Source organism: Dunckerocampus dactyliophorus, chromosome 7 (assembly GCF_027744805.1).
Source record: "Dunckerocampus dactyliophorus isolate RoL2022-P2 chromosome 7, RoL_Ddac_1.1, whole genome shotgun sequence".
In the NCBI taxonomy this organism is placed as follows: domain Eukaryota; kingdom Metazoa; phylum Chordata; class Actinopteri; order Syngnathiformes; family Syngnathidae; genus Dunckerocampus; species Dunckerocampus dactyliophorus.
The window spans coordinates 3,372,196-3,399,596 of NC_072825.1; the positions used below are offsets into that span (position 1 = coordinate 3,372,196).

A 27,401-nucleotide genomic window follows, 5' to 3' on the forward strand; every position below is an offset into this window, starting at 1 on the left:
CTAACAGGATGGAAGAAGAAGTGGCGTAAATGTAGACATTACTGGCTAACGGCAAGATGATCTTGTCAATGAGGTGTGATCTTAAAGCGCCTAATTGTTTGTTTTGAGAGCTAAGACTGTGCCTAAATGCCATTGTTGGGGTAAATTACTCAAAACAAATAATCCTCCACACATTAAAAGAACATTTTTACACAGTAATTCTGGGTCCCATGAAAAAAATCATGTTGCCCCCCCCACCTTATTAATCAATTACTAATTGTTATTAATAGTTACTTAATTAATGTTTTTTGGGGACCCTGGCAGTCAAGGGACCTTGGAATTGTCCTGACTTTTCCCCTTTATACGGCACCGCTGGCCAATAGCGCTCATCATAAATAAATTAAAAATGCCTAATTAATCCATGTGATCGATATCTGTCCCAGAATGATCGGTATCGGAATCGGCAGAAAAAACCCTGATTGGAGCATCCCTATTGACAAGATATTAAAGTTCATTTTGCATAACAGTAATGTATTCATAGCACAGTTTAGCAGTATTTTTTTTTACATGTAACAGGTGTTGGGTTTTTTCCTTAAACCTTCCTCTTTTGGAAAAGAAAAGAAGCTTACAGTATTACTGGGATGCTATGAACATCCAGCAGCAACACGACCGCTTGGCATGACTACTATTTGGAAGTAAAATATGCTGAACCATGTCTACAATCTAGCTGGAGAAGATTAGCTTACTCTGCTTTAGCTGAGAGGTGAATTTTGGCATTCTAACATTTTTAATTGTTTCCTGCTTGTCATACTATAATTGTAAAACTATAAAAACACGTTTCTGTGTTAGCATTTCGGCTTTCTGGAACTGATTGGATTGGATTGACATGATTTCTTTTGGGAAATGTAGATTGAGTTGATATCCGCTAGAGTCAGACCTTTTGGAAGGAATGCCTGACGCTAACCAAGGTTCCACTGTATTTGGTAGCACTGCTTTTAAGGAAAGTCATTAAAACTCTCAAAAATATTCTGTCGTCATTGCAGCATTTAGGTAATTATTTTGGAAATCACTTCAAACAGGACAAGTTGAGTCTGATTTCATTTCAGATAGTGAGCCAACAACGTTTATGTGTCGTTTATCATCGAGTATGTAAACTTCCGGTTTCAACTGTACACAATCCAGAGCTCATTGGGGGAATTTCGTGGCAAAAGTTGTCATTTTGACCACGAGATGGCGCCACTGTCTTTGACGCTGCAACACTGCTGTACATGGCTGATGACCTGGAAGTCTTTGAAAGCTCATCCATGGCCAATTTATCTCATGACGATCAACGGATGATAACTCATCTTTTATTTTGTTTGGCAGTGTTTTTGAATGTCTTTTTCTTGCCCAGGTTTGCCAGTGCAGGCTTCATCGTGTGAGAAGGGTTTGGAGGGCGATATCGGTTATCACTGACTGGAAGGAGAAGGATGATTATTGCATACGTGACCCCAGGCTGCGGGTCACTGCCTTTCGCTTTATTGCTTCATTGACATTAACTGTCCTTGATATTATTGCCGTCCATCCTCTTCAGTCTCTCGCCTGTCTGTCTCTTGTGCCTGCAGGAGCTTTCCCGCTTTTCATTGCACTTTCCAGTGACCTACATTATTCTGTTTTATAGTTTCCTTCAGATGGCTGTCACTGCTCAGGCATGCAAACTGGGCAGCGCTCTGCTTTCTGTTTCAGACTGCAGGATCCCATGAATCCAAGCTCGCTGCTGTTGGAACACCACCACCACTTATCAATGCAATCAACGCACCCCACAAGCCGTGCCGAGCAGCGGGCCGTCTGTTGGATGCAAGTGGAGTCCATGCTTTATTACTCCGAGCCCCTCGTGGAATTTGGCACTGATTAACCCTTGAAAGAGCTTGGAATAGTTCCGCTTGAACTGAGAATACGCAGGATAATTAGGCTGCTTTTTGGGAATAAAAGTCAGGTGTAAGTGGAAAGTCCAATTTTGAACACAATTGTTTTGGAACAAAACCGCCCCACTATTTGAGAAGCACTAACCATGCGAGAGCCTGGGCTGCCGGCCAAACGATTGTCGCACATGCTCCATAGCTTACCATGACTGAGGACGAGAATGGATGCAAGCATTAGCGGCGCGCTAGCCAGTCACCGGGAAAGGTTTTCAACACATCAGCAAAACATGCGTACATTATAGCCTTCTGATCGATCTTATTTATGATGTATTGTGCAAAACTAAGACAGGAACAACATCAAATTATGCACAAAACGAATACAGACCCACCATCCACCAGTACCAGCCTGGACTTTGTTTTTCAGAGAGAAGATTATACGTCGCTGTTGGATATGTGTGCTAGCATGAATTAACTTGAGGTTGTGCATCGACAACTGTGTACGTCAGCACTCAAAAAGGTCATCAAATCCGACCTTCATGCATTCCCACAAAGTATCAGCATTTGGGAGGACGTTCGACGGTGCGTGGAAGGACCGTCAAACAAAGTGGGACAGGTTGCCGCTCGCTCCAAACAACATAAGCATGCAAAAAGGGGGATTTCTAACTTATTTTTTGAATTACCCACATAGTATAACAGTATAACAGTATAATCCATACACTGTAGCCATAAAACTGTATAATCCAGTGAAAGAAGACGTGTTGAAGGACATTTTACTCTGCCACCGCAGATATGTGGTCCAGCTCAAATATATGACCCCCTACATTAGTTTAACAATACACTACATAACTGTGTGTGTGTGTGTGTGTGTGTGTGTGTGGCTTTTATTGGAGTGTTTTTTTTGTCTTAACAGAGACAGCGTTTATTTTCATTGGGGTTTTTTGTCTTGTTTTCTTTGTTTAAGTCATTGACTGCCAGCCATGTTCAAACTTTAGAGTCTCTTCTTTCATCAGAAAAACAAGTTTGTTTCTAGCCTTTTTGGGTCTTTAGATATTGGCGCTAGCACAAAGGGTACTTTCAGCAAAACACCGGATTTTGGCCAAACAACAGAAAAAGATAGCTTTTTCTTCAGAGGAGCAAATTCAAGCAGAACTCTGAACTGCTTCCGGTGTCAGGCTTGTTGCTTTGGCTGCCACTGTCAACTGCATTTGTGTCTGCGTCACCTACATCACCCACGTCGCCTCTATCTTTCGCGGTCGCGTCACTACTAGAGGCAGATCCACCGCCAGACGAGCTCTGTGACAGTGTTAGCCGCCTGTATGTTTTGTCTCCGCTCGATTTCTGCACGTGTTTCGCCATTTTCCTCTCTCAACCCGCGATACGTCTTCTTCATAGACAATCTGTCGCTGCCGGTTGGAGGAAAAGACAACTGTTACCCCCTACTGGGACATAAATACATTGGCTCCAAGTCAGAAATTCACACACAAGGTGAATAAGACTTTGATCTGTAGCTCCCGTGGAAAAAAAAGCAAAAGACGTCAATGGACGTCTTTGGCAGTCAGTGTTACTTTTTGAAAAGACGTCAATAGATGTCTTTGGCAGCGAAAGGGTTCATTTATTATGTTGTTTGTTTAATTTATTTAAAAGCGCTTGACATTCCGATTACAATGTCAAATACTCTTGAGAAATTAAAGTTTATTGTTTTTGATACGATGTACTCCCATTATTATATCATTAATTTTAAAAAATGGTCTGAAGAAATGTTGTCAATAATATCGATTATTGACAATAATTTGTAGGACAATTATTGACCAGCATAATCTGTTATCGTGACAGGCCTAAGCACTCATCATAAATCATTTTAAAAATGTACACTTAATCTATGTGATCCGTATCGGCCGATTTCACTCATGGATGATCGGAATTGGCAGCATAAAACCCTGATCGGAACATCCCCAGTCATTAATAAGTAATTAAGTCATTAATGGCAAGTAGTTTACAGTATATGTATTTGTGTTCTGGTACACTTTAATGTCACACATATTTACTATGATTATCTGCACGAGGCTAAAGTCCTCCAGAACAAGTTGTTAACGTGCTCGGACCCAACACATCCTCGATAGCAACATCTTTTGCATTATCTCTGGAAGCTGCCCGTTCATCTTGTATTGATTTGTGTCCTTGCGTGCAGGTTTCATGAAATGATACCTCGAATTGTCCTCAAAGAGCTTGTCTTGTCTCTTGTTTTTGTTTGAAGCCAGCAGCACGTTTTCCCTCGCCAAGCGGGCTCGCAGCAGGAGAGCATATAGCACCTGCGTGTTACATATCATCCGTGTAGACCGCTAACACGGTGACAGACGAGTGCTAGCAGACCAGGCTGTTTTCTGTCCGTCACCTGGTGCTCCGGAGACGTCGCTCCTGCTGGGTTTGACAGCTTTACCTTTTATCGTGACGGTTGGCACTGGTGCTGTTGCCAAAGAAAATACAGCACAAGTCTTGTCTGCACCTTCATTCTTTTCTCGTATTTGCAGATGATGGTTGCTTTGCAGAGGCAGGGATGCACTTTAAAAACAAGGACATCAAGCAGCTGCGAGCGGCTGGCGGCCGGTCTGGGGTGTACCCCGCCTCTCGCACGACGTTAGCAGGGATAGGCTCCAGCATACCTGCGACCCTCGTGAGGATAAGCGGCATAGAAGGTGGCTGGATGGACGTCGAGCAGCCAGACGTCCGTTCAAAGGTGCAACACAGGCAGCAGGAATTTGTTGTTGTGTTTTCTGTGCATGTTTTTATTTTACAAGGTGTGTTTCCTCCACCCACGACAACCCCCCCCCAAAATCACAGTCCTCTGCAACCAATCCAACAACACCACACAGTGCACCTCAGCTATGTGTGCGGCTCTGACATGCTCGTCTGTGCTGTGCTTTGGGCCGACCTTCATCTGGAATGAGTCAAAGTGGGGAAGAAGAGGAGGAGGAAGCGGAGGGAATCAAACTCTCGTCATGTGGAGCTTTGTTGATACGCCTTTTATAAACCATACCCAAATCAACACTGTGTAAACAGGACACACGAAGGACTACAATACAAATACAGTCATAACCACTACACCGCCTAGTTATCACTGTCCATGTCAGAGGAGCCCATCCTTTCACGTTTTCAAGGGCACCATCTTTATCCGTCATGGTGGCTGCGGCACTTGAGCAGCAACAAATGTTGGCTTCTCCGCTTTCTGAGCATCTGACAATGTCTTCATTTCACTTTCGGTTTTCTTTTCTTTGCCGCCAGAAGAGTCGGGAGACATAATCAAGTCAAGTACAAAGAGTAAAAGTGACATTGTCCTCCCTCAGTGTAGCGGCACGCCACTACATATTCTTCCACGAGCAAGTAAATAAAGACAGAAATAAATGTTGTCTTTTGTTCCAGTGTAACTCAGTTATGGACCGCAAAAACCACCAGTATGCCCAGGGCTGATAAAATGCCTGTACAAGTATATATGCAGTAAGGTAACAAAATATCAAAGTGGCCCTTGCATCCTTTAATCTTTCATTATGTGTCCCTTGGTGGAAAAACTTTGGACACCCCTGATTTATGGTATGTTGTAAGGAGTTGTTACTGCGCTCGAGCTGAGTGCCTAAATGTCTCCTGGCTCCACCATTTAGAAAGCACGTTGTCACCATGTCAGTGCCCAAAAGCCCCACGTGTAAAGTGACGTGCTGCGCCTGTAATAAGATCTCCCGTCCCTGAGGCCCTTGTCTCTCCACAGTCTGTAATTACGTTCATCATCCTTACATTCTACAAAGACCTAATTCAAGACGGGCATACTGTAGGACCATTGTCTTACGGGAGAAGGAGGAGGACCGGGAGGGTCATAGCGGGGTGGTGATACCAGTTGCTCTCGTTTGACTTGCCGTTTTATTTGATGATGTCTGCAAGTCAATGATTCACCGTGTCAGGAAGTCATCTCATGTCTCCTTCAGCCCGTGACTCAAAATCTCCACGTCTCTCCTCTTTCACTTCTTCTTTTAAGCTTTTCCTTGCAGACACGCAATTCATTTAAAGCTTGTTGGTTTGACTGTCCAGGGTGGGGCTACCGAGTAAACGTACTGCTTCAAATCTTTCATTTTCATTCTAATCGTGATCATCAAGTTAAAGGCAAAATTATTCATGTTTCTTGAAAAATGTCCAGTACCATAATGTGTATAAGCCGCTGCTTTTGTCTCACGCTTTGAAGCCCCGTCTAAAAGAACTACAGTTCCCACGGTGCTTAGAGTGCAGCTTTAGGAAGTGGTGACGGTGGTTTATTGAAGTGGACGCTAATATCATGTTTTGAAATCTTACAAAGATCCTGTCTTGATCTGACAAATCTTAAGTAAGTTTGATCAAGTGTAGAGTTGGACTGATTGCTATGGAAGCCCATTTCCACCACTGAAAGAAAAACAAAGTATCCCAATCGTAAGTCCTAATTTTGAGATGAAAAGTCATAATTATGAGATAAAATGTCGAAATTATGAGATAAAAGGTCATAATTATGTGATAAGAAAATCATAATTATGAGATAAAAAGTCGAAATGATGAGTGCCATGTGACGAAGGCGTCAATAAAGATGGCGGCACATGCGCAGTTTGTATCTCATAATTTTGACTTTTTTTATCTCATAGTTTTGACTTTTTATCTCAGAATTTAAATTTTTTAAATGAAGTCAGTCTTTCCAGGCTTAACCTCCTTGCCATTTCGGAGTGGACCTGTGTAACATTGTTAAAAATGATGATGTCCAAGCCGACGTGCGCATGTTTGCATGCATGCAGAAAGGGTACGTTTCTCGTGGGTGATGCAGGTTTGCACAGGTGATGGATGCGTAGCGGGCAAGTGTTAGATATGTGTATCACTGCTATGTAAGATGGTCCCGGGACAGGGATGCTGTTCACGATGTGAAGGTGCTACATGACATTGACTTGTCATCACCAGTGTGCAGGCGCTGTCTATGAATGCATTGAGAAGGACAACGGCCCCTCTTCTCCCATAACGCTGTCCCACATTGGCCCCCGGAGGGCCTTATTTCACCAGCCCCCCCACTTCTTTACTAGCTAGCGCAGAATGCACTTGACCTGCACAGCAATTATTACTTCAGCCGGACCACAAATCACCCACCTTGCCTTCCGTCACATGCTCTGAAGTATGCAGACAAGTAGACGCACCCCGCTCCCCCTGGAACGTGAGTCATTTATCCATCTGCACCCGCTCTGCTGCTGTGCCTCCCGGGCACCTCAACTAACCTCCCTCCTCGGCTAGTCACACACACGCATCGTTGCTATCCTCCCATCGTACATTATTGTTTTTATTCTCCACCGGAGACTCCTTTAGTGTCATCAACCTCTTCCACAACGTCCAACTCTGACCAAATCACGTCGATCCAATTCATCCATTCCAAAAAGCCAAAAATGTCAACACAGAACACGTTGCTATAGTTTTACAATGATAGTTTTACGTGCAGAAAACAATTGGAAATTCTTTTGGCCCAAATCAAGCATTTTTAAGAACAAAAATGGCTAAATGAAGTAAAATACAAATATAAGGCATTCAGAAGACGCATTCAGAGACGCTGCGATCATATGTTGTACTCCACACTGGTCACTAGGTGTCACTAATGTCACATTGATGAGATAATAGCCACCGCAGGAAGTACTCTAGAGAAAAGGAAGTAAAGAAAGAAGGAACGCCCCCAAAGTTAACGTGTGAATCTCTAGTATGTCTTACAGTATATGTCTTCTTTTCTCGTATTATGTCTACTATATTGGGTAATAGGAGTGTAAAGGTGACTATAGGGGTGTTATTTAGAGCCTAGTGGGCTCAATAATGTTAAAAACTGTATTCAGGTCATAAACAGGTTTTCTATGCTGTAACTGCAAAAATATTTTATTTATAAACCCCTGTCTAAAAGAACTGCAGTTCCCATGATGCTTAGAGTGCAGCTTCAGGAAGTGGTGAAGTGGATGAGTGAGGTGGACGCTAATATCACGTTTTGAAGTCTGATGCAAAGATCGTTTTCTGATCTGACAAATCTTAAGTAAGTTTGATCAAGTGTAGAATTACTACAGCTTCTGTGTGGACTGATTGGTATGGAAGCCCATTTCCACCAGAATGAAAAACAAAATGGTACGTCATAATTATGAGATGAAAAGCCAAAATTATGAGATTACATGATAAAAAGTCACAATTCTGAGATAAAAAGGTCAAAAAAATGAGATAAGAGAAACCCTAATTATGACATAAAAAGTAGGGATGAACGAGTGCACCACTGTTTGTATCTGTATGTGTTCACCCATCTACTGTAAATGATCAGTGCAATTCAAACACCATATATCTATTTCCAACTCTAAACAAACTAAATAAAGCCCATTTGTCATTGCAACAACACTTCCTCGTTGTCACTAGACAGACCTCGAGATGCATTCATGGACACTGCGAACATCACATCAACGTCCATATTACGAGTGTCTGTCTGGTCACCATCACGGTGCACGCGGGCACTAGATATTCCATGTTACCACGTGGACACCTGCGGGTTATAGACCGGTGTGCTCTATAGTCCGGAAATTACGGTAAAAAGTATCGGTATCAGTATGGGTATCGGCAACACTGGCCGATTTGTTTGGACAAATATAGCAATGACAACAAAAATAGCTCATAACAGTTACATTTTTTGGCATTTTTTCCCATGGAAGTTGTTAGATATCAGTGATTAAATGAAACTCTTATGAGCTATATTTGCTATCATCATTATATTTGCCCAATCAAATGTTCCTTTGGCTGTACCAGGCATTCCAATGGATCAATGAACTGAAGAAACAAGGATGCTCTCATCATTGTTTTCCATGAGTGTACATGCGGTTTTATTTGAGTGTGGATGCTCACCATCACCATCACCATCAGCGTTGGCACACTGACAAAAAGACAAAGAAAAAGCAAACACCCTCATAAGATTTGCTGGCGCCACCTTCCCATCCCTAGAAGTCGTATTTTCCCGGAAGATGTTCAAGGTTGCAGTGAAGTGAGAAAGCAAAGAACATTTACAGCATTTCAACGTTTGCACTGAAGTTCAAACCCTGAATTTGGAAGCCTGTCGAGAAGCCTGAAGCACTGAGGACTTTCTTCTTCTTATTGCAGGCATTCTTCAAGGCCTTTTGGCAGGTTTGTGCGCACCGTGCTGTCGGGTCACCTTTTGGGGTGAGACGCTTCCGTGTTTTATGAGCTTTGTGTGCCAGGGTGACCATATGTCCTGTTTTCCCAGGACACGTCCTGTTTTCACGCCATGTCCTGTGACCAGGCTCCCGGTTTTCGTTAATCCAGATATGGTCGCCCTCGTGTGTACATTGACCGTGTTTGATGCTGTATGTGTTAAGAGTTCCCAGCGTGTGTGTTTTCTTTGTTTTCTTTGTGTTTTACGGGGTCCGGCGCAGTCCAGCCGGTTTTTTGATGGGGGGGGATGGTGGGGGGGACAGCTGCCTTTTACTGCCCCAGGGGGTAATAAACAGCGAGGGAGGGGTAGTTATTTATCCCTTTTATTAGGGCAGGAGGCAGAGGAGGGGACTTTATTGGGGTCACACTGTAACTACACACAGCTGTAGGGCAAAAAGGAGGAATGAGGGAGATGGTTTAGAGGAGGAAGCATCACTGAATTCCAAAAACACCTCCTCCATCCCCCGTCTAACTTGTGTGAAAGATCTGAGAGGCACCCATTATTCTTCCCAGCCCATTTTCCCTCTTCCAGGTCCCTTAACAGCCTTCTCCTTGTTAAGCACATCTGCTGTCAATCAGCTGGACTTTGTAATTCATTTGGCATTTCCTGCCATTGCAGACACGCCGCCCCCCCTCGCCGACCTTGACTCACTGACCACTTGACCCACAAAAAGCTCCAAAAGCTGATGTCCACTTCTGTCATCTACGTTAAGTAATGGTAGCGACACAAGTCTGTAAAGTGCAGCGTGTCGGGTTGGAAAACATGCCGCTCAGAGTTGCTTTGGCCTGGGGGGGCGTTTTTTATCGACACATTCTAAAAATACAATTTAACAAACTAAACAAAAAAAAAGACATTGGAAAAAATCTACACTGAAAAATTTGCAGCCATTTTACAAAAATAAAGTCCAAATATTAACAGGAAAATTTGTTGTAATTTTACGAGAATAACGTCGTAATATTATGATGGAAAAATAACGTCATTTTACTAGCATAAAGTAGCATAGCATAATGTTTAAATAATTAAAGAGGAAAGAGTTTGTTCACAACAAATAAAGTTGTCATTTTTGGAAAATGACAAAAAGTTATATTGTTACGAGAATAAAGGCCAAATATGACGGGAATAGAGTCCTAATTATGAAGAAGAAGAACATTTACATGAACAAAGTCGGAATTGTTAAAGTTAAATAAAAAAAAAAAGAAATGGACAAAACAGCTGTAATTTTAGGAGAATAAAGTGAAAATATTAAGAGAAAAAATATTGTCATTTTCGTAGCATGGAGTTTAAATTTTTTTTTTTAAGTCATAATATTATGAGAAATAAACTAAATGAAATAAAGTGCCGTGCTGTGCTTAAGGACTTACTGCAAATATGCCAGTTGAAGATATTCTAGAGGACGCCAGTTGGCAGAAACAGCAAAAATACTGTATTAGCAAACTTGATGAAGCAATTTCAGTGGAAACTGCGACATTTGAATTGACCGTTCATTTTCAATGGGAAAAATGTCACAGAAACAGGTGGAGGAGGTGGGCAAGAGGAGGTTGCTATCCTCCATGATGGATGAAGATGACCACACCCTCCAACACACACTCACTGCACTAAGGAGCTCCACTAGTGACAGGATGATACATCCAAAGTGTCTGAAGGAGAGATATCGCAGGTCTTTACTTCCTCCAGCTCTCAAACTCCATAACTAAAACTGCTCCAAAAATCCTGTACAATAACTGTGCAATAAACCGTGCAATAAACCTGTGGCTTGATCAAAATGTACACAGTTGTAAATAGTGTACAGTATATAACTTTCTGATTTGTATTACCTTGATTTTGTACTTTCTCTGCTCTTTTTTCTGCTGTTTTTATTCACTTGCTGCAAACTTTTAAACTGAACATTGGCTTGGGTCTGATTAGATGTCAGCGGAGGATTTAGTTGAATAAGGCTGGCTACTGCAGAACATCAGTGGGATGAAAAGTAGCAATTGCTGGGCAACCTGTGAAGCCTCCAGGAAGTCATTGGTCCCGCTGGGCCTTGCAAGTGCTTGTTAGGTTGTTTGTACACATTTGCTTTGTTTTTATTACAAGCACCTAGTCAATGAGCAAGATCTTGATAGCTAATTGGCTTTGAGAGTTGCCACTAAGTAGAACTAGACCATCTGGATCTGCTTGGCGGGGGACTTAAGAGGGCAGCAACATGTCGCTAATTGTTAGAAGCTTGCCAAACTGCTATTTCCAGTCTGCAAAGGTCGAATAAAGGCAAATGGACCCTTTTGGTTTGTTGAAAAGGCTTCCCAGTTAAAAATTTTCAATGTAGAGTCTCCCTATTTATGTCCCTGGTGGGTGTGTCCCCTGGGGGTGATCCCAGTAGGGTTATTGTGGTGGTTGGGCGTGGATAACAACCTATTGTCATGCAGGACGGTTGTTCGCCTTCCTGGAGTGGCCTCACAGTCCCTGGAATGAGACAATCTTTGGAGGAGACATGCGAGTCTGGTTGCCTCGATTCAACGTTTGGGGGTTACCACGACCAGCATGACAGGGAACCTCCAGACACTCTCAGGAGGTGCCTTAGTTGCATCCTTGGCGCTTGAAATTGACAACACTAAAACACGCTGACGTCCACTAACCCATTTTTCAAAGATACGACCCTTTTTGAAATACAAAAGAGGTCGACCATGTATGTTGACGTCCACTTAAGCAGGCACTTTTTAGTAATAAAAACACAGTGAACCAGGACTTGATGAGTGAGATGGGTTGTCGACACTGTGCCATCTTAGGTTAGCTAGCCGGCGTGAGCCCTTTACGCGCTTTTCCAAGTCTAACGCGAGCCAGGGGAGGCATGGCAGCTTGAGAAAAATGAAGAAAAACATATTTTTCCGATATGCTAACCTCAGTTTTTTGCCAAGTCGATAGCTGTATGACAGGGCGGCCATATTTTTCTATTTATGAGATACTCAAATGATATTTGAAGTTAACGCAAAGATGCTTTATCATTACAATGAATTATACGTTTCCAGTCACCCCTCGCGACTTCACGCTTCGAATTTTAGGCTTCACGATTATCACGATTTTTCAAAAATATATTCATTAAAAAATCATGCTGTTCCACGGTTTAATACAGCCCGTTATTACCCAAAAATATGCGTATCTTGCCTAAATTAAGCTTAAAAACGGCTAAATGAACTAAAATATAATCTAATCTTGTTGCTTTTCTTTGGCTTTTTGGCATCACTAATTCATAAAGCCGCCCACAGTCTTGGTCAAAACCACTGGCACCTTTGGCATGCTGGTGTTTTATGCCATGACTGTACAGTGGAACCTTGGTTAGCGTTAAAATTTACGCCACAATTTTGCCTCAGTTTGCGTGCATTCTCCGGTTAGCATATAATACGGTGCGTGTCTTGTCGTGTTCTTAAATATCTATATTTAATAACATAATAGGGACTAGCTAGCAAGGTAGCGAGCTAACCAGTTAGCCTCAAATGATTTCTTGGAAACTCACAGGGTTACAGTGAAGTGGGGGAAAAGTCACCGTTGATGCGCTACACTGCCGATGGGGATGTCTTGCAACTTCATGTCAAACAATCCCAACTATCCGTTTAAGAAGCCAAAAACTTACCGCTTCCACACGGGAGAACTTTTTTTCACCCTATCACGTGGGACGCGCCATGGCTGACTTCATGCAGTTAAGGTAATGTCGTGTAAGCTAATGTCTCAATGTTTTGTGTCAATACTGCCTCCTAGCGACCAAAATACTACATACCACTTGTATTTACATACGTTTTGACTAATAATAGACCATAGGTTACCACAAAACAGCCATCTTTTATCAATGAATTCATTTCTTAAAACCTGAGCGATAACTGAACCGTGATATTGCGAGGGACTGTACGGTCATGGCCAAAAACATCAGCATGCCATAGGTGCATAATGTTTGTGACCATGACTGTACACCACATGCTGCTCAGTTTAATGAAAAACAATGAAAATCAGGTCATTTTCCAAAAAAAAAACAGGTCACGACCTGTGAAAACAGGACATTTGGTCACCCCACTGTATCATATTCTCACAGTGCCCCAGCTTTATGCTAATGAAGGCTAACTTTTCCACCGCATAAATTGGAAGCGTTGAGCTGACCCAAATGAATCCGAGCAAATGTTAAATGTTACAGTATGTCGTTTCCTGGCAGCATCTTCAAGCGTGTTTCCCACAGAGCACTGCCGGATGAGCAGGTCAGTACGAAATGTGTTGAGAAAGCGAAGACGGGGGGGGGGGGGGGGGGGGGGGGGGGGGGGGGGGGGGGGGTAAAAAGGAAAGGTAATGGAAATATTTGCCTTCTTGGAATCGGTTTGAGGGAATGTGGCAAAGAGATGACTGACAGAGTGTAAAAGGAAGGAGGAGGAGGGCACAGGCAAGTTATTCTAGTTGCAGACAGCTGACCAAAGCCTAAAATAAGATAGAGCGCTCTAATGTGCACATATTCTGCTCACTCAACCCCCAAACTTCTTCAGCGTTTTTAATGAGGAGGAAGCCGAGTTCAAAGTCAAAGTTGCTGCTTTATTGTTTTTCCATAGAAAAGGCTGCTTCGTATAATCCCGTCATATGAGCAAGACACCAATTCCAAACATTGCCAGGACGTAGTGTAGTAATAAATATCAAATGAAAAAAGTCGGACTTAGGCCAAACAGCTCACCTCTCCCAAAGCACACGTACACATGCAGCCCATCACGTCATACAAGGCCGGGTACATATCTAAAGGAAAAGTGTTGCTCATCATCCGCAATCCTTATGTGGGACATGAACACACATCGTTTCCCTTCTAAAGAAACGTGCATTCTTAGCTGTCTTTTTAGCTGTTTTCATATCTTTAGAACGCACAGAAAAGCGATGTACACGTGTTCATGCCTCACGTAAGGATGGTGGATGATGGGCAAAAATCCCCAAAAAGTGGGCTTTTCCTTTACATTGGATCCAGAAAAAAGTTGAAAGACTGCACGGCTAAGAAAAGAAAGAGCACTTCTGACACTAAGAATGACACGGTGCGGCTGAAAGGACCGTTGGAATAAAACCAGACTACAGGTTGATATCTCCCGGTGTCGTCTCGTACATCAACTGGAAAGACCCAAAGTGAGAAGTGCTCTTGTTCATTGCCGCTCGTAGACTCTTGTGCAGACCACGTCGTCTGCTCCCATGGTCTGAAAGAGGAAAGAAGACGGCAAGGTTTGAAGAAATCTAAAAAAATGTTGAATGTTTTTTCTGTCTTCTTTGTACCAGGATCAGCTTGCCATCATTGGTTATCTCCCGGGTCCAGGAGGTTTTCGGCCCCTCCCCTTTCTGCAGGGTCTGCTCGCAGCTGATCTTGCTGTCCGTCTCCCAACGTGGAAAACTCTGGACAAAAATAAAATGCATTGATAAGGTCAGTTGAGATCATAAGATACATGCACGATTATATAAATGACATTTGTGGCGCCCCCTATAGGTTTGGAAGACATGCCGGGGTGCATGTAATACAGACATCCTCAAAGTTTTACCATCATTAGACACATGCTCAATGGCTTTTAACAATTAGTCGCTAAGTCCCGAAGACGGTTTGCTTAGCGGCGGCCATGTTTTTCAAACAATCTTGCTCAAATGTGACACACGTGCTTGTCATTCCCCAAATTTTGTGGTGATTCGGTTAAACACCCTAAAGTTTCAGTAGGTGTTTGTTTCAGCTGTGTGAGAAATTTCTATTTAGTCAACATTTCATATTTAGTCATCACCCCTTTCAGGAGTCAAAGGCTTCGTTTCCACGAACAAGTACATGTGAAAAACCGATGACGCCTACGGACGACTGTACAGTGGAACCCGTTTAAGTCGACACCCCTCAGACTGGCTGACTCGCGTCTACATAAGCGGTCGTCGTCGTAAGAGAAACTAGCCAATGTGTGCACATTTACTTGCAACTTTGGCCAAAGAAATAAGGAGAATAGGTGACAATAAAGGATTCTTGTTTGGTGACAGGGTTTTCCTCCATTAGTGCAAAACTTAAATGGGTGCATTTGGGTGCAAAGGAGAATGAAAGAACAGCGGAGAAGTCTACCGCGAAGGAAAAAAAGGGTCTTTGGTCCTATGCCACAGCTTTGGAGGTAAGTGGCAGTTCCTTTCCAGTTGTCCCTCCTACTCTTCTTCCTTTGTTTTTATGGAGTTTGGCATAACCACTAAGGCTGCACAAAAAGCCTGGCAGGCGAGGGACGCTGGCTATCATGCTGTTAGATATCCATCCATCCATCCATCCATCCATCCATCCATCCATCCATCCATCCATCCATCCATCCATCCATCCATCCATCCATCCATCCATCCATCCATCCATCTTCTTTGCTTTATTGGAGGGCGAGGGCAGCCTAAGCACAGAAGCCCAGGCTTCCCTATCTCCAAGAGTTCCCAGGCCAGTTAAGCCTCATAGTCTCTCCAACATGTCCTGGGTCTTCCCCGAGGACTCCTACTGGTCGGACGTGCCCTGAACACCTCCGGGTGGCATCCTGACCAGATGCCCGAGCCACCTCATCTGGCTCCTCTCAACGCGGAGGAGCAGTGCTTCTACAGTCAGTGCTTCTCACCCTATATCTAAAGCCTCGGTCACAACCGGTGGTACGGGCTCCCACGGCTGGTCTACGTGCAAGAAACGCATGGAGGGCACGTGTGACGTCCTACTTTTTGAGCCGTAGACTGGCTGCAGACTGGCCGCAGAGGTTCTTGTCGCGTCAGACAGACTGTACGGGCACTTGCGTTTTTTTCAAGACATACTTACGCACTTTGTACGTCTTTGATATCGTCCGTGCGGCCAACGTTGTTTCTTTCGTATGTTTTGCTGGCGTCAGGTTGGGGCAAAATGTCAGCTTCTCCATACGTCGCACTTGCAGACTCGGGCACCACACGTGCACCACACGTGCATACGTAAGTAGTGCAGCCAACACACGTTCAGATATTTCTTACATGCTCCATGCTTATCGAGTAAGCTGGTGTAAGTCGACAAGAGTGCATCAATTGCACTCGGGTATGTAAAGCTGCATGGGTGCCTACGGCTTTAGTTTTATATGCTTTATTGTATCTGTATTTGTACTGATCAAAGTATATTTGTATTTTCCTCTGTTTGCTATGTCTCTCTTGTAATGCACGGTATTTGTAAATATGTATTTAGATTTGATTCCTGTTGCAATGCGTATTGTTCTTGATGTGAGCGGATATGTTGCATACATACGCCTGTGGCGCAACTGTGCATGTGCTGCATGAGCTCTTTTAATGAGAGTCATTAAGGAAAGGACCCCACAATATATTACACATGTTACGTACGGTTATTGACCATTTATTTTCATACACTGAAAAAAATTCTAATATCACGGCAGGTCACAAAAATTGTGAGTGGAGGAATATATATACTGTATATATATACAGTACATATATATATACATATACTGTATATATGTGTGTGTGTGTATATATATATATATATATATATATATATATATATACACACACACATATATGTATATGGCAGATACAACACCACGCCTGTCATCATTGTTAGGTTCACCAACAGGGAATTCAAAGCTGCACTGTTGAAACAGGGAAAGAAGTTGAAAGGTACAAACGTCTACATGAAGGAGCATCTGACAAAACGCAACGCTGACATCGCCAAGAAAGCACGAGACTTGAGGAAGCAGAGAAAGATACAAACCACTCGGGCAGCGACGGCAAAACCTATATCAAGTTAAATGGAGGACCAGCAGAAGCACGAGTGCTCGTTGCCAAAGATATCAAGGACCAGGACGCATATTAAAGATCATATCACCATGACGACAAGGACTAGAAGGATTACATTCAGTAACATTTGACTTTTGATATCATCTTTGCAAAAATGGCTGGGATTGAATGAGTTAATAAGCAAGAGAGTCGATTCACATTTTTTTGCAGAATTGTGCAGCCTTGCCACCAGTCTTCTTTTGAAAAAGCACACTAGCGATAACGATGAAGTTATCGACCTAAACGGACCCATTTTTCATAGAAATAAACCCTTTGGCTCTCACATTTTATCAGCCGAGCACATGCGGGCAAGATGGTGGACCGGGGCTTGATGAGTTGGTCGACACAAACGGGTTGCACCGAGTATGACTCAGTCAGAGAGGGTAATAGACTCACAAAGAGGAACAAGGAGGGTGCTGTTAGGTGATAAGTTTGGATGCACTCATTGTTACTGCAGTGACGCAAACACTGATTGCGTGTTTGCCTTGGAGACAAACAAACAGAGGCCGCCGATGGGAAAGTTGGAAGAGCAAAGGGGGAATTGTTGGGGGCCAAAGGGAAAGAATGGGGGAACTGTTGGAGGACGGAAAGTTGAAAGGGTTCGTAAAGAGTCCATGAAGGCGTGATAGGCCTTTGGAGACTGAGGGAGGGGTGGAGATATGCTATCAGTCCAAATAGGATGAACGGCCAAGTCAAACAGGTTGATGTCATGCGGATAGCTCCGCCTCTCACACGGCCATCAACACTGTGATTCGATGGAATGCTCTCATGTCCGTGAGTTGGGTTTACCGTGCAGGGACGTCCGTCCACTGTGGATTCGTTGAATTCCTGTCCCACGGTGAAAGTTATGTGGGTGGTCCGGACGGTGGTGGAGGTCTTAATAGACAGCGTCTCTCCGTCCTGCGTGATCTCCACCAGCGGTTTGGAGGCCGCCTTCACCGCAATCTTGCGCAGCATCACGTTTACGCCTGAAAAACACACAGCATGTGTGAAGGAGACCTGCTTTTTTAAAATACCTACGGAGCTACGGACTGCAAATGACATTTGGTAGGCAGACATGCTAGAATCCATCCATCCATCCATCCATCCATCCATCCATCCATCCATCCATCCATCCATCCATCCATCCATCCATTCATCCATCAATCCATCCATCCATCCATCCATCCATCCATCCATCCATTTTCTTCACAGTCAGAAAAATATATTCGACCATTCTTATTTCTTCAGTTTCTTCAACCGTAAGAGCTCATATCTAACCACTCCCAAATATTTCACTCTCATGAGCGATTTTTTTTTCTATTTCTTTCTGAGCCATCATAATATTTGTCCAAACAAATTTAAATTTAAACAAATAAAAATCTTCTGATTTTTGCTCTTTTGTTATTCAAATATGAATTGATCCTATGGTATGGTAAAAGTCTATATTATCTCGCAGCAGCAGAAAAAGAATGAAGAAAGAGCAGGAAGGAGGCATAAACTAGAAAAAAAGAAGGCATGGACAGTGTGGGAGAGGGAATTGCGGACTCGAAGCCATTGCTTTAGCAATGTGGGCTGATCTTCGTGCTGCCTGCCCCTGTGGGCCCGGTGGCTTTCTGGCAGTGGGGCCTCATCCTGGCTATTTTGGGCGGGGCTTGCTAGGTGGTGGAGTGGGGCTCCTCTCCTTTCATGCATTCTCAGTGACAATTACACGCTCACCCACTCGCGCACCTTTATATAATATATTATCTGTCAGAAAACAATAATTAAAAGAGCTGACACGATACTGCATCCTCTTAAAGGCAGCATCCACCGCTGCTGCTGCCCTGCCCCACCCTGATCCATACCATCAGGCCCTGGCCCATGAGGGTTATGCAGCATGTGTATCCCCTGTGCCTCGGGAAATCTCAACCCCTTCATTGGGGTTTGACATACAGTCATCCCTTGTTTATCGCAGTTAATTGGTTCCAGACTCAACCGCGATGAGTGAATTCCATATTAATAAATGGAACACTCTCATAGTTAGAGCTTGGCAAACCTGTTTATAACTTTCTAAATACAATCTTTGCCATTATTAGACCCCTGTAAACATGAAATAACACCCCTTTAGTCACCTTTACACTCCTATTATTACTCAACTGTAATGCGCAGCATACAGGATCACTGCAGGGACCGAGACGGCCATGGCTTTAAAGATCAGCAAGGTAGCAAGCTAACTTGTAGCAAGCCTCCAATTTATTTACGAAAGGGTTTAAAACAGAGTGGGAAGAAGGACAAACAAGGTAAAAACTTACCACTTCCACACTGAATGGGAGTAGAACTTATTTTCACTCTGTCATGTCGGACACGCCACGGCTGACTCCATGCTCATGTCATGTCTCAATAACGGAACATTACCGACGCCTAGTGGCCAGAATGCTACATACAGTATACCTTTGTCTTTTAGTATTTTGACTAATAATACTCCATCCTCCTAATAATACTCCGTCAACCACAAAACAGCAATCATTTATTAATTAATTATTTTTTGAAAAATGCGAGGGAACGATATTGCGAGGGAGGACGGTACATTTATTATGATTATTTCCTGGAAAACTGTACAGTTACTGGAAAACAATAACGGCATTAGACACTGCTGTGTAGCAGCATTAAATGTGCATGCAGTGACTTCCTGTTCAGTGCAAAGGAAGCTTAAAAGTAAAAGCATGGCAGTATTAACCTGGATTCTGTCACAGCAACTAATAAAATGTACCAATTTCATTTTTTTTAGCTTGTTAGCCACAAATAGTCAAGACATACAACAAAAACGGAGGCACATATTTTGTCTTATTATGACAACAGCATCCCCAGCGGGTATGCCCACGTTTACCGTGTTGATGCTTTTTTTTCCCGTCCTTCCCTTGAGTCATCTTGATTTGGAAATTCCAGTTCAAACGAAGGCCAATCGTCACAAAGTAAACACTTGCACAACCTGCTTGTGCACGTGTGAATGAATATTCCCATTCTTGTAAACGAGCAGACGACTTGTGCGTCTCAGCAAGAAAGATTTAAATCATGTCGACAGAGCGAAACAAAACCACGCATGTAACCTTTCTAACATTACGATGTCCGTTGATGATGATACAGGAAACAATGAGGTCATATGACCAAGCGCGGCCAGCACATCTGCACCGACTTGATCATCTTTGCACACACACGGTTGGTGCGGTCACACCCAGTATTATTCCTTTCAAAGGTATTTTTCTCGATCTCTAAGCACATAAAAACAGAGTTAAAGAAGGAACTACTGAGAGAAATGATGACGTCTGGGAGCATGGAGGGCGCTAGCATCAGACAGTTGAAAATCTCTAACCAAGCGCGAGGGGAAGTGTGTGCACGTTGTCCTGTGTGTGTTCCAGTTGGGTTTCCCACATTCCCACCTGTCAACAAGAGTAAATATATACACACAAAGAAACGCACACTCACAACCTTTGCATGCGCTCACTTCACTTTGAACGCATCTTTTAATTATCACTAGCGCGCAGACATTGTTAGACATTGATAGCAGTGGTTCTCAACTGGTGGGTCGGGACCCAAAAGTGGGTCACAGACCCAAAAATTGGGTCACGAACCCAAAAATTTAAATATGTAATACACAACCATTTTTCAAAATATCTGACTTGTTGTTTTTGTTATTTTAAACATAAAATTGAGCAATATTTTAGTCATGTTCCTGTATATATATTATTGCACATATATTTATATATTTATAAATATATTTATTGCACAGTTCTAAGTGAAATATGTGGTTTTGTGATTCAGTGCAATTTTGATATTTAATTTGAATTTATGCATTACTACTGCATTACTACTACTAAATACTTTGGATTTTGTGTATTACTGTTTCAAAAGATGACAATGGCGATTAAAAAAAAACATTTGCTTGGTTTTACTTAAATAAAAGTATCAATAAATTAAATAAATACATAAATAAAAGAATAAATAAAAAAATAAAAATGACTTAGATAAAAGTGTGAAACTTTTTTTTTTTTTTTAAGGACTTAAATAAATGTGGGTCACGACTAAATGAGTATTAGAAAATGTGGGTTCAGACCAGTTGCGAACCCCGTTCTAGCTAGCCTACTACATTCAGTCACGTTGTTATAATAATTAACAACATTATCCATAAAACCACAACTTATAACTTAAAGGTTCCATGCTAAGTTTTAACAATTTTAAATACATCTCAGAGGTCCCACAATAGTGTATAGCGGCCCAAAAGCTAACCTTGACACAGAACTATCGACAATTTCAAGTGCTAAGTAAGACCTACTGGGAACGAACGTGCTGTTTTGTGTGCCTGTAGCTTTAATGCTAATGAGCTGCCTTTGTCTCCAAGAATCTCCACGTTTGACATACACGCTGCAGCTCTGCACGTAATAGATGCCATGTGTCACATACAACAACATAACATTAAGGTGGTTAAGCAGGGTTACAACTAGGGGTGCACAATAAAAATCACTGAGGCGAGATTAGCAGTACTGAGCTCACTTGTAAACAAACATTCACTTTAATGGAAAGACATTGAGCACACAAAAAAACCTTACCCGCCACATGAAATGCCAGCAAAGCTACGGCGCCTGGGGCCTATTGTGCCACGACGTTTGAAAAGTGCCGAAGTGCCGTCACACGGGCTGCTCGGAGCGTGTGCCCGAATACAGTGCACCCTCCTGGGTCACGCTAGGTGGTTCCTCCCGCTCTACACTCCGGTTCTCCTGTTAGTAGTGATGTGGTAGGAGTAATTACATGATATTGGATTTGGACAAATAAACAAGTCCTAATTTGTTCCAGTCCTTCTTAGTTATCGGTATCGGTTTGAAAAAAAAAAAAAGATATTGTTAATCTGTAGTTAAAACCAAAATGATCAAATGTACAGCTCCCATGTCTGCAGCAGACATGACAAGACGTGTAGCGAAGCCCACTTTTTCACAAAGTGGTGGGCGGGTTCATCTAGTTAGGGGCGGTATCACGCCTACCAGAAAGGAGCGTATTCCTTTTCAGGACGTCATGAAAACCCGTAGCTTTAAAGGTCGACTGCTTCTCTCAAAAGTGGAGCAAACAAGTGAGGGATTTTTTTCTCACGTTTGGTGCTCATAAACAACCCTCATGACAAATATTGCTTTTCCAACATTTTAAAAGCCAATTTTGGATAATAGGGGATCTTTCAAATCCATAAAAAATATTTGTTGCGCTCAGTCACAATGTTCCGTTCCTGAAAATGTGTGTTTATTTCAAGCAGCAAGCTGAGCTGTGCAGACATTAACTGCCCCCCAGCTCGGTGGTTCCTTTCGGGAGCCACCGAGGGTAACAGAGGCTTCTCAAGTAACCGCTGGAGATTGTGCATCTAGTATACGAGCTGACTTTTCGTGACGCAGCCCCCTGAAACGCTTGAACGCACACAGATCTGAGGGGGCGAGGGTCAAAGATCAGGAAGCAGAGGAAGCATTGGGGTTAAAGGAGGAGAGAGGGAGTGAGTGAGGGATGGAGAGAAGCAGAAAGACGGGTGGTTGGAGCGCTGACAGCTCCCATCCAGCTGTGTCGGGGATATGCGGCGTTAACATACATCAGGGGTGTCCAAACTACGGCCCGGTGGCCATTGGTGCGCTGTTTCAAGGAGATAACCACACAGATGTACAGTATGGGCTATAACACCCCCCCAAGAATGTTTTTTACCCTGAACACCCCTAATATACATGATCATTATAGTTGATTGACATGGTCAATTTTGTGTTATCGACAGATCTTTGAAGTCTGCATCCTTCCCCTATTTTGACTATGCACGCACCATCTCTCCCTATGAATTATGTCTGCATTGCACACACAGACGCCCCCACGCTGCACCACACAAAGCCTTGCGAGCAGCAGGTGTTTCTTATTCCCGCCGCCCCCCAGCCCGTCACTTTAGATCACGCCGAGACCTTTTCCCGCACTGTACGAAGTCATGTATACTAGTATGCCATGGCGCTCTGACGCACACAATCAGCAGACAGATGTGGCCGCCGTTTGTCTCTATTGTCTTTTAGCGACCCAATAGGGAGGGGAACGGGGGCGGGGGGACGCTATTAATGCACTTTGAGTTTTGGCCGTCTGCAGGATGACAAAGAGACCCCCTGCACCGTCCGTGCGTAAAGACGCTGATCCAGGAAGATGTGACCTAAAAAAAAAAAAGGAACTTACCCAGCACTTTTAAAAGCTCCTCGAAGTTCTCAGAGCTCTTCATCTCCCAAGTGCCGGAGAAGTCCGGAATTTTGCGCTCCATGTTTGGCTTGTGGCTTGGTTAAGGGGGCTCGGATGGGAACTGTCAGATTGTCTTCCTCTTCTTCTGGACCGCTGTTGCACCTCAACTGTGCTGGAAGTTAGATTTGGCTCCTCCTCTTGTAATTGTGCCTCCTTCCCTTCAGGGACTAAGTGATGTGGGCCGGCGAGCCGCAAATGAAGCAGAATTGCCAAAGTGGCGGATACTTGTTGAAGGAGTGGCCACGCCCCTTCTTAATTTGGCCACGCCCCGCACAGGGCGCAAGGCTCCACGGTTCGTTAATGTAACCACGCCCCCTGCAGGCGACATGTGGAGACAAGGGGTGGGCTATACTGCAGAAACTGCTAGATCTAAAACGGGGAAAAACAGGCAGAGGTGAGATCCAAAATAATGACAAGGAACAGAATGTGACACACTTTGCACAAATATTTTATATGCTTTTGTGACAGCTGAAATCTAAACATCTATACCAACACATCCATCTGTTTTCTATGCCGCTTCTCCTCATTAGGGTCGCGGGGGCGCGCTGGAGCCTATCCCAGCTGACTTCGGGCGAAAGGCGGGGTACACCCTGGACTGGTCGCCAGCCAATCACAGGGCACATATAGACAAACAACCTATACCAAAACATACTCAACACAGAAAAGGGTTTTTAAATAACAATTTATTTACAAATGTAATACCTTGAACTATTTACAATTGTCACATTTGAACTATGTGTGTGCATGTGTGTGCAGGTGCTTGCACGTGCGTGTGTATGCGTTAAAATTTCCCTATGGAACCTTCTGCACACTACACTTCGCCACGCTCTCCCACTTCCTCTTCCTGTCATATGTTTTTCTCAGTCCTCTCTTGGTCCCTGCCAAGCGCTTATCAAATGCACTTCTGCCACTATGTGGCCGTTTTTATGGCATTAAAATTGCTCTGAAGCTAAATACATTGGTGGGGAGTTGCATCATCACCTCCATCAGCCTCTCACACAAAAAAACGTAAATGTCATATTAAGACGTTGTCGGGATCGGGCGTTCGGGCTTATAAAACAGTGTAAATGTGTCTTTGGTTTTGAATGAGTTAATCAATGTGGTTGGTATCGAGATGCTTTTAATACCCCCGTAGCACATTTCGAGTATCTGGTAATGCCGTTTGGTCTTGCGAACGCTCCCGCAGTTTTTCAGAACTTGATTAATGACATATTAAGAACATGATCAATCAGTTTGTTTTGTTTACCTTGATGATATTTTGATTTTTTTCCAGAAATCTCCTAGAACACACGTATCATGTGGTCTGATGTGGTCTCTGACAGGGGGCCTCAGTTTTCATCTCAGGTCTGGAAGAGTTTTTGCAGGGCACTGGGAGCATCTGTGAGCCTCTCCATGGAGCATCATCCCCAAACCAACGGCCAGACAGAGCGGGCCAATCAGGGCCTGGAGGCGGCGCTGCGCTGGGTTTGTCATCGGCACCCTTCTGCATGGGCCTCTCACCTTCCTTGGGTGGAGTAGGCCCATAACTCCCTAGTATGCTCCGCTACAGGTATGTCACCCTTCAAAGTTGCACTCCGATATCAACCCCCAGTACTCCCTCCTCAGGAGGCGGAGATCCAGGACCACCTCCGGCGGGCACGACGAGTTTGGACTCCCAGGACTTACCGCTGGCGGGAACCAGCAGGAAGTTGGCACCAAGATTTGTGGGACCCTACGTCATCGAGTCTGTTGTCATCCCATCGTCCATCAAGCTCAAATTACCTCCGTCGCTCAAGTTACATCCTGTATTCCACGTCTCCTGTCTCAAGCCAGTGTGTACAAGTCCGCTGTGCCCGCCGGCCGAGCCGCCACCATGCGTGATTCATGGAATGCGTAGAGCCCCACTCTGCTATCGGTTTGCTGTGTGAGCTGACGGTGCACTGAGTGCTTTGGGGCCTTATCGGAGGTCTCAGGAGCACCCACTGCTGCTCAGTGAGAACAAAAACTGCAGAACAATACGTGATTTCACTTTCAAGTCCCCAAATACCTGAATACTGTCCAATGACGCCAGGAAAAGTCGCTAGATTTGTCGCTAGTCACTTTAGAGAACATATGTCGCCAAGTTGGCAACACTTTACTTAAGTGACCCCACCAACTAACCCGGAACTACTTTCCTCAACACCGAAAACCGACCAGAACTGGGCTCACGGGACAAAGTGGGGGGTAAGTCACTGTTAATGCACTACACTGCTGATGGGGATGTCATCCAACTTCATGTCAAAACATCCCAGCTATCCCTTTGAGTACATATTATGCGAGGGCCATAGTCAATTATATTTTTAGACTTTTGATGCGCAAAAGTAAAAAATGGATGCATTTGGTCGGCGGGCTGACACCCCAGCTCTAAGACTATACATCACCGTCTGTAATGTAAAATTTTGAAGCATCGCTCGCATTCTTTGATCTTGCAGTGCAGCCATGGGTGGGAAATGTTTGGACACCCCTCATGTGTTGGACAGAAGGAGCACTGAGGCCAAGTTCACCCCCCTGCTCTCCGTGCTGCTGTGTCATAAAAATAAAAGCAGTGGTAATGGGATACAGCTTCTGGCCTGCATGCTGGAATAGCCATTTAACACAACATGCGTCACAAGTTACTGAATTGAGGTGTGTGTGGGGGTGTGGGGGCGGGGGCGGGGTATAGGAAATGAAAAAGGAGGTGGTATTGGCACAGGTCGACAATGGCTTTACCCAATGACCCCCCTGCTGATAGAGCGGAAGAGAGGGGGTTCATTTGGGGGAGACCAGAGGGCTTCAGATGGACCTATGGGGCAGGGGACCGCGGTATGGGAGGTACAGCCCGATCGGTACAAACACGCACACACACACACACGCACGCGCTGATGATGGATGGCAGCGGGACAAAGCCAACGTTAACTATTGACTCTTGATGGATGATCCCATCCGCTGCACTGCACGGCGGATTAGCGCAGCGTAACCCTGGTGACTTTAAGAGGAAGGGGAGGCGGTGGGGGGAGCGGGTGCCATGGTCCCTGCTGCAGATCCTTGGTACAGACACACAAGGACCAGCAAAGAAGAGTTACAGATTGATAATTGGATAACTGGAGACGCGACACACGCTTTTACGCACAGACAAGCTCTCAATTCCTGCTTCTTGCACCATGAGTTCAAGTGAATCAGCCATGCATGCACACACGCACGCGCACGCACACATACACACACACACACACACACACACACGCAATGGAGGGCCACATTGAAAAATACTGAGATACATCAACACTTGGAAAGAAAAGTCATTATTTTACAACAGAAAGTTGAAATATTAAAGTGATACTTGGGATTTTTTAACATGAAGTTGTCAGCAGTGGAGTTAATTCCACCCCCCCACACTTGGTCCCCTAAGTCCAGTCCAGGAATGTAGTTCCGCTTAGTTGCTGGGTCATGTCAGTAAAGAGTTTGGCTTCTCAAAACAATATGCGTTCAAAAGAGGAATGCATTGCCTCCTCAAAACAATCAGACCTCACAAATAGCTCGGCGTTATATTTGTCTCCCGCCGTATCCCTGCGCACTGTTGCCTGTCCATTCTTGTGCGTGTGATGAAGACGCTTGCGTCCTCTTCCGCGACGGAGTGCTGCGGCCAGCTTGTTTACGTGTGTGGTCCACAGCAGAAGAAGATACGAGCGTCTTCATCACATACACAAGAATGGGCAGGCGACAGCGCGCTGGGATGCGACTGGGATGCGGCTGGAGACAAATAGAACGCTGAGCCATTTGTGAGGTCTGTCATAATTTTACCCAAAAAAAGTCAATGAAAAAGTCGCATTACACTGCTGGGGTTGAAATATTCCGAGCAAAAAGTCATAACTTTCTAAGAAAAAAAGTAATATTATTTCTAATTAAAGGGTCCCTGACATGATTGATCATCTTAGCTTAAATATATGATATATTATTTGTAATTATGTTCTACATTGTTCGATTTGTTGAAAGCCAACGTTAAATTGGTAAAAATGACATTTCTGGTTCTTAGTGCCAGCCATGCCGAACTAGCTCGCAGCTCAGCGTCATTTGCCGTTTTATGGTTAACATTATGACTTCTATGTTCTCATAACATGAACACTTTTTTCTCATAACTTTTTCTTCTAACATTACGACTTTTTTCTTGTAACATTACGACTTCTTCCTAATAACATTCTTACTTTTTTGACGTTTTTTGTGCAACATGACAATATGTTCTTGTAACTGTGACTTTTTTTCTTGTAACA

The 27,401-nt window shown here is 43.8% G+C and overlaps 1 protein-coding gene across 1 annotated transcript; it reads right to left on the reverse strand.

Moving 5' to 3' along the window:
- Window positions 1–13,656: 13,656 nt before the first annotated feature.
- LOC129185141 (cellular retinoic acid-binding protein 2-like) lies at window positions 13,657–23,323 on the reverse strand. The gene is made up of 4 exons (XM_054781861.1): window positions 23,080–23,323; window positions 17,674–17,852; window positions 14,371–14,487; window positions 13,657–14,294 (listed from the first exon to the last, which is right to left on the reverse strand). The coding sequence occupies exons 1-4, from the start codon at window positions 23,159–23,161 to the stop codon at window positions 14,244–14,246; spliced, it is 429 nt and encodes a 142-aa protein (XP_054637836.1). The 5' UTR covers window positions 23,162–23,323; the 3' UTR covers window positions 13,657–14,243.
- Window positions 23,324–27,401: the final 4,078 nt, after the last annotated feature.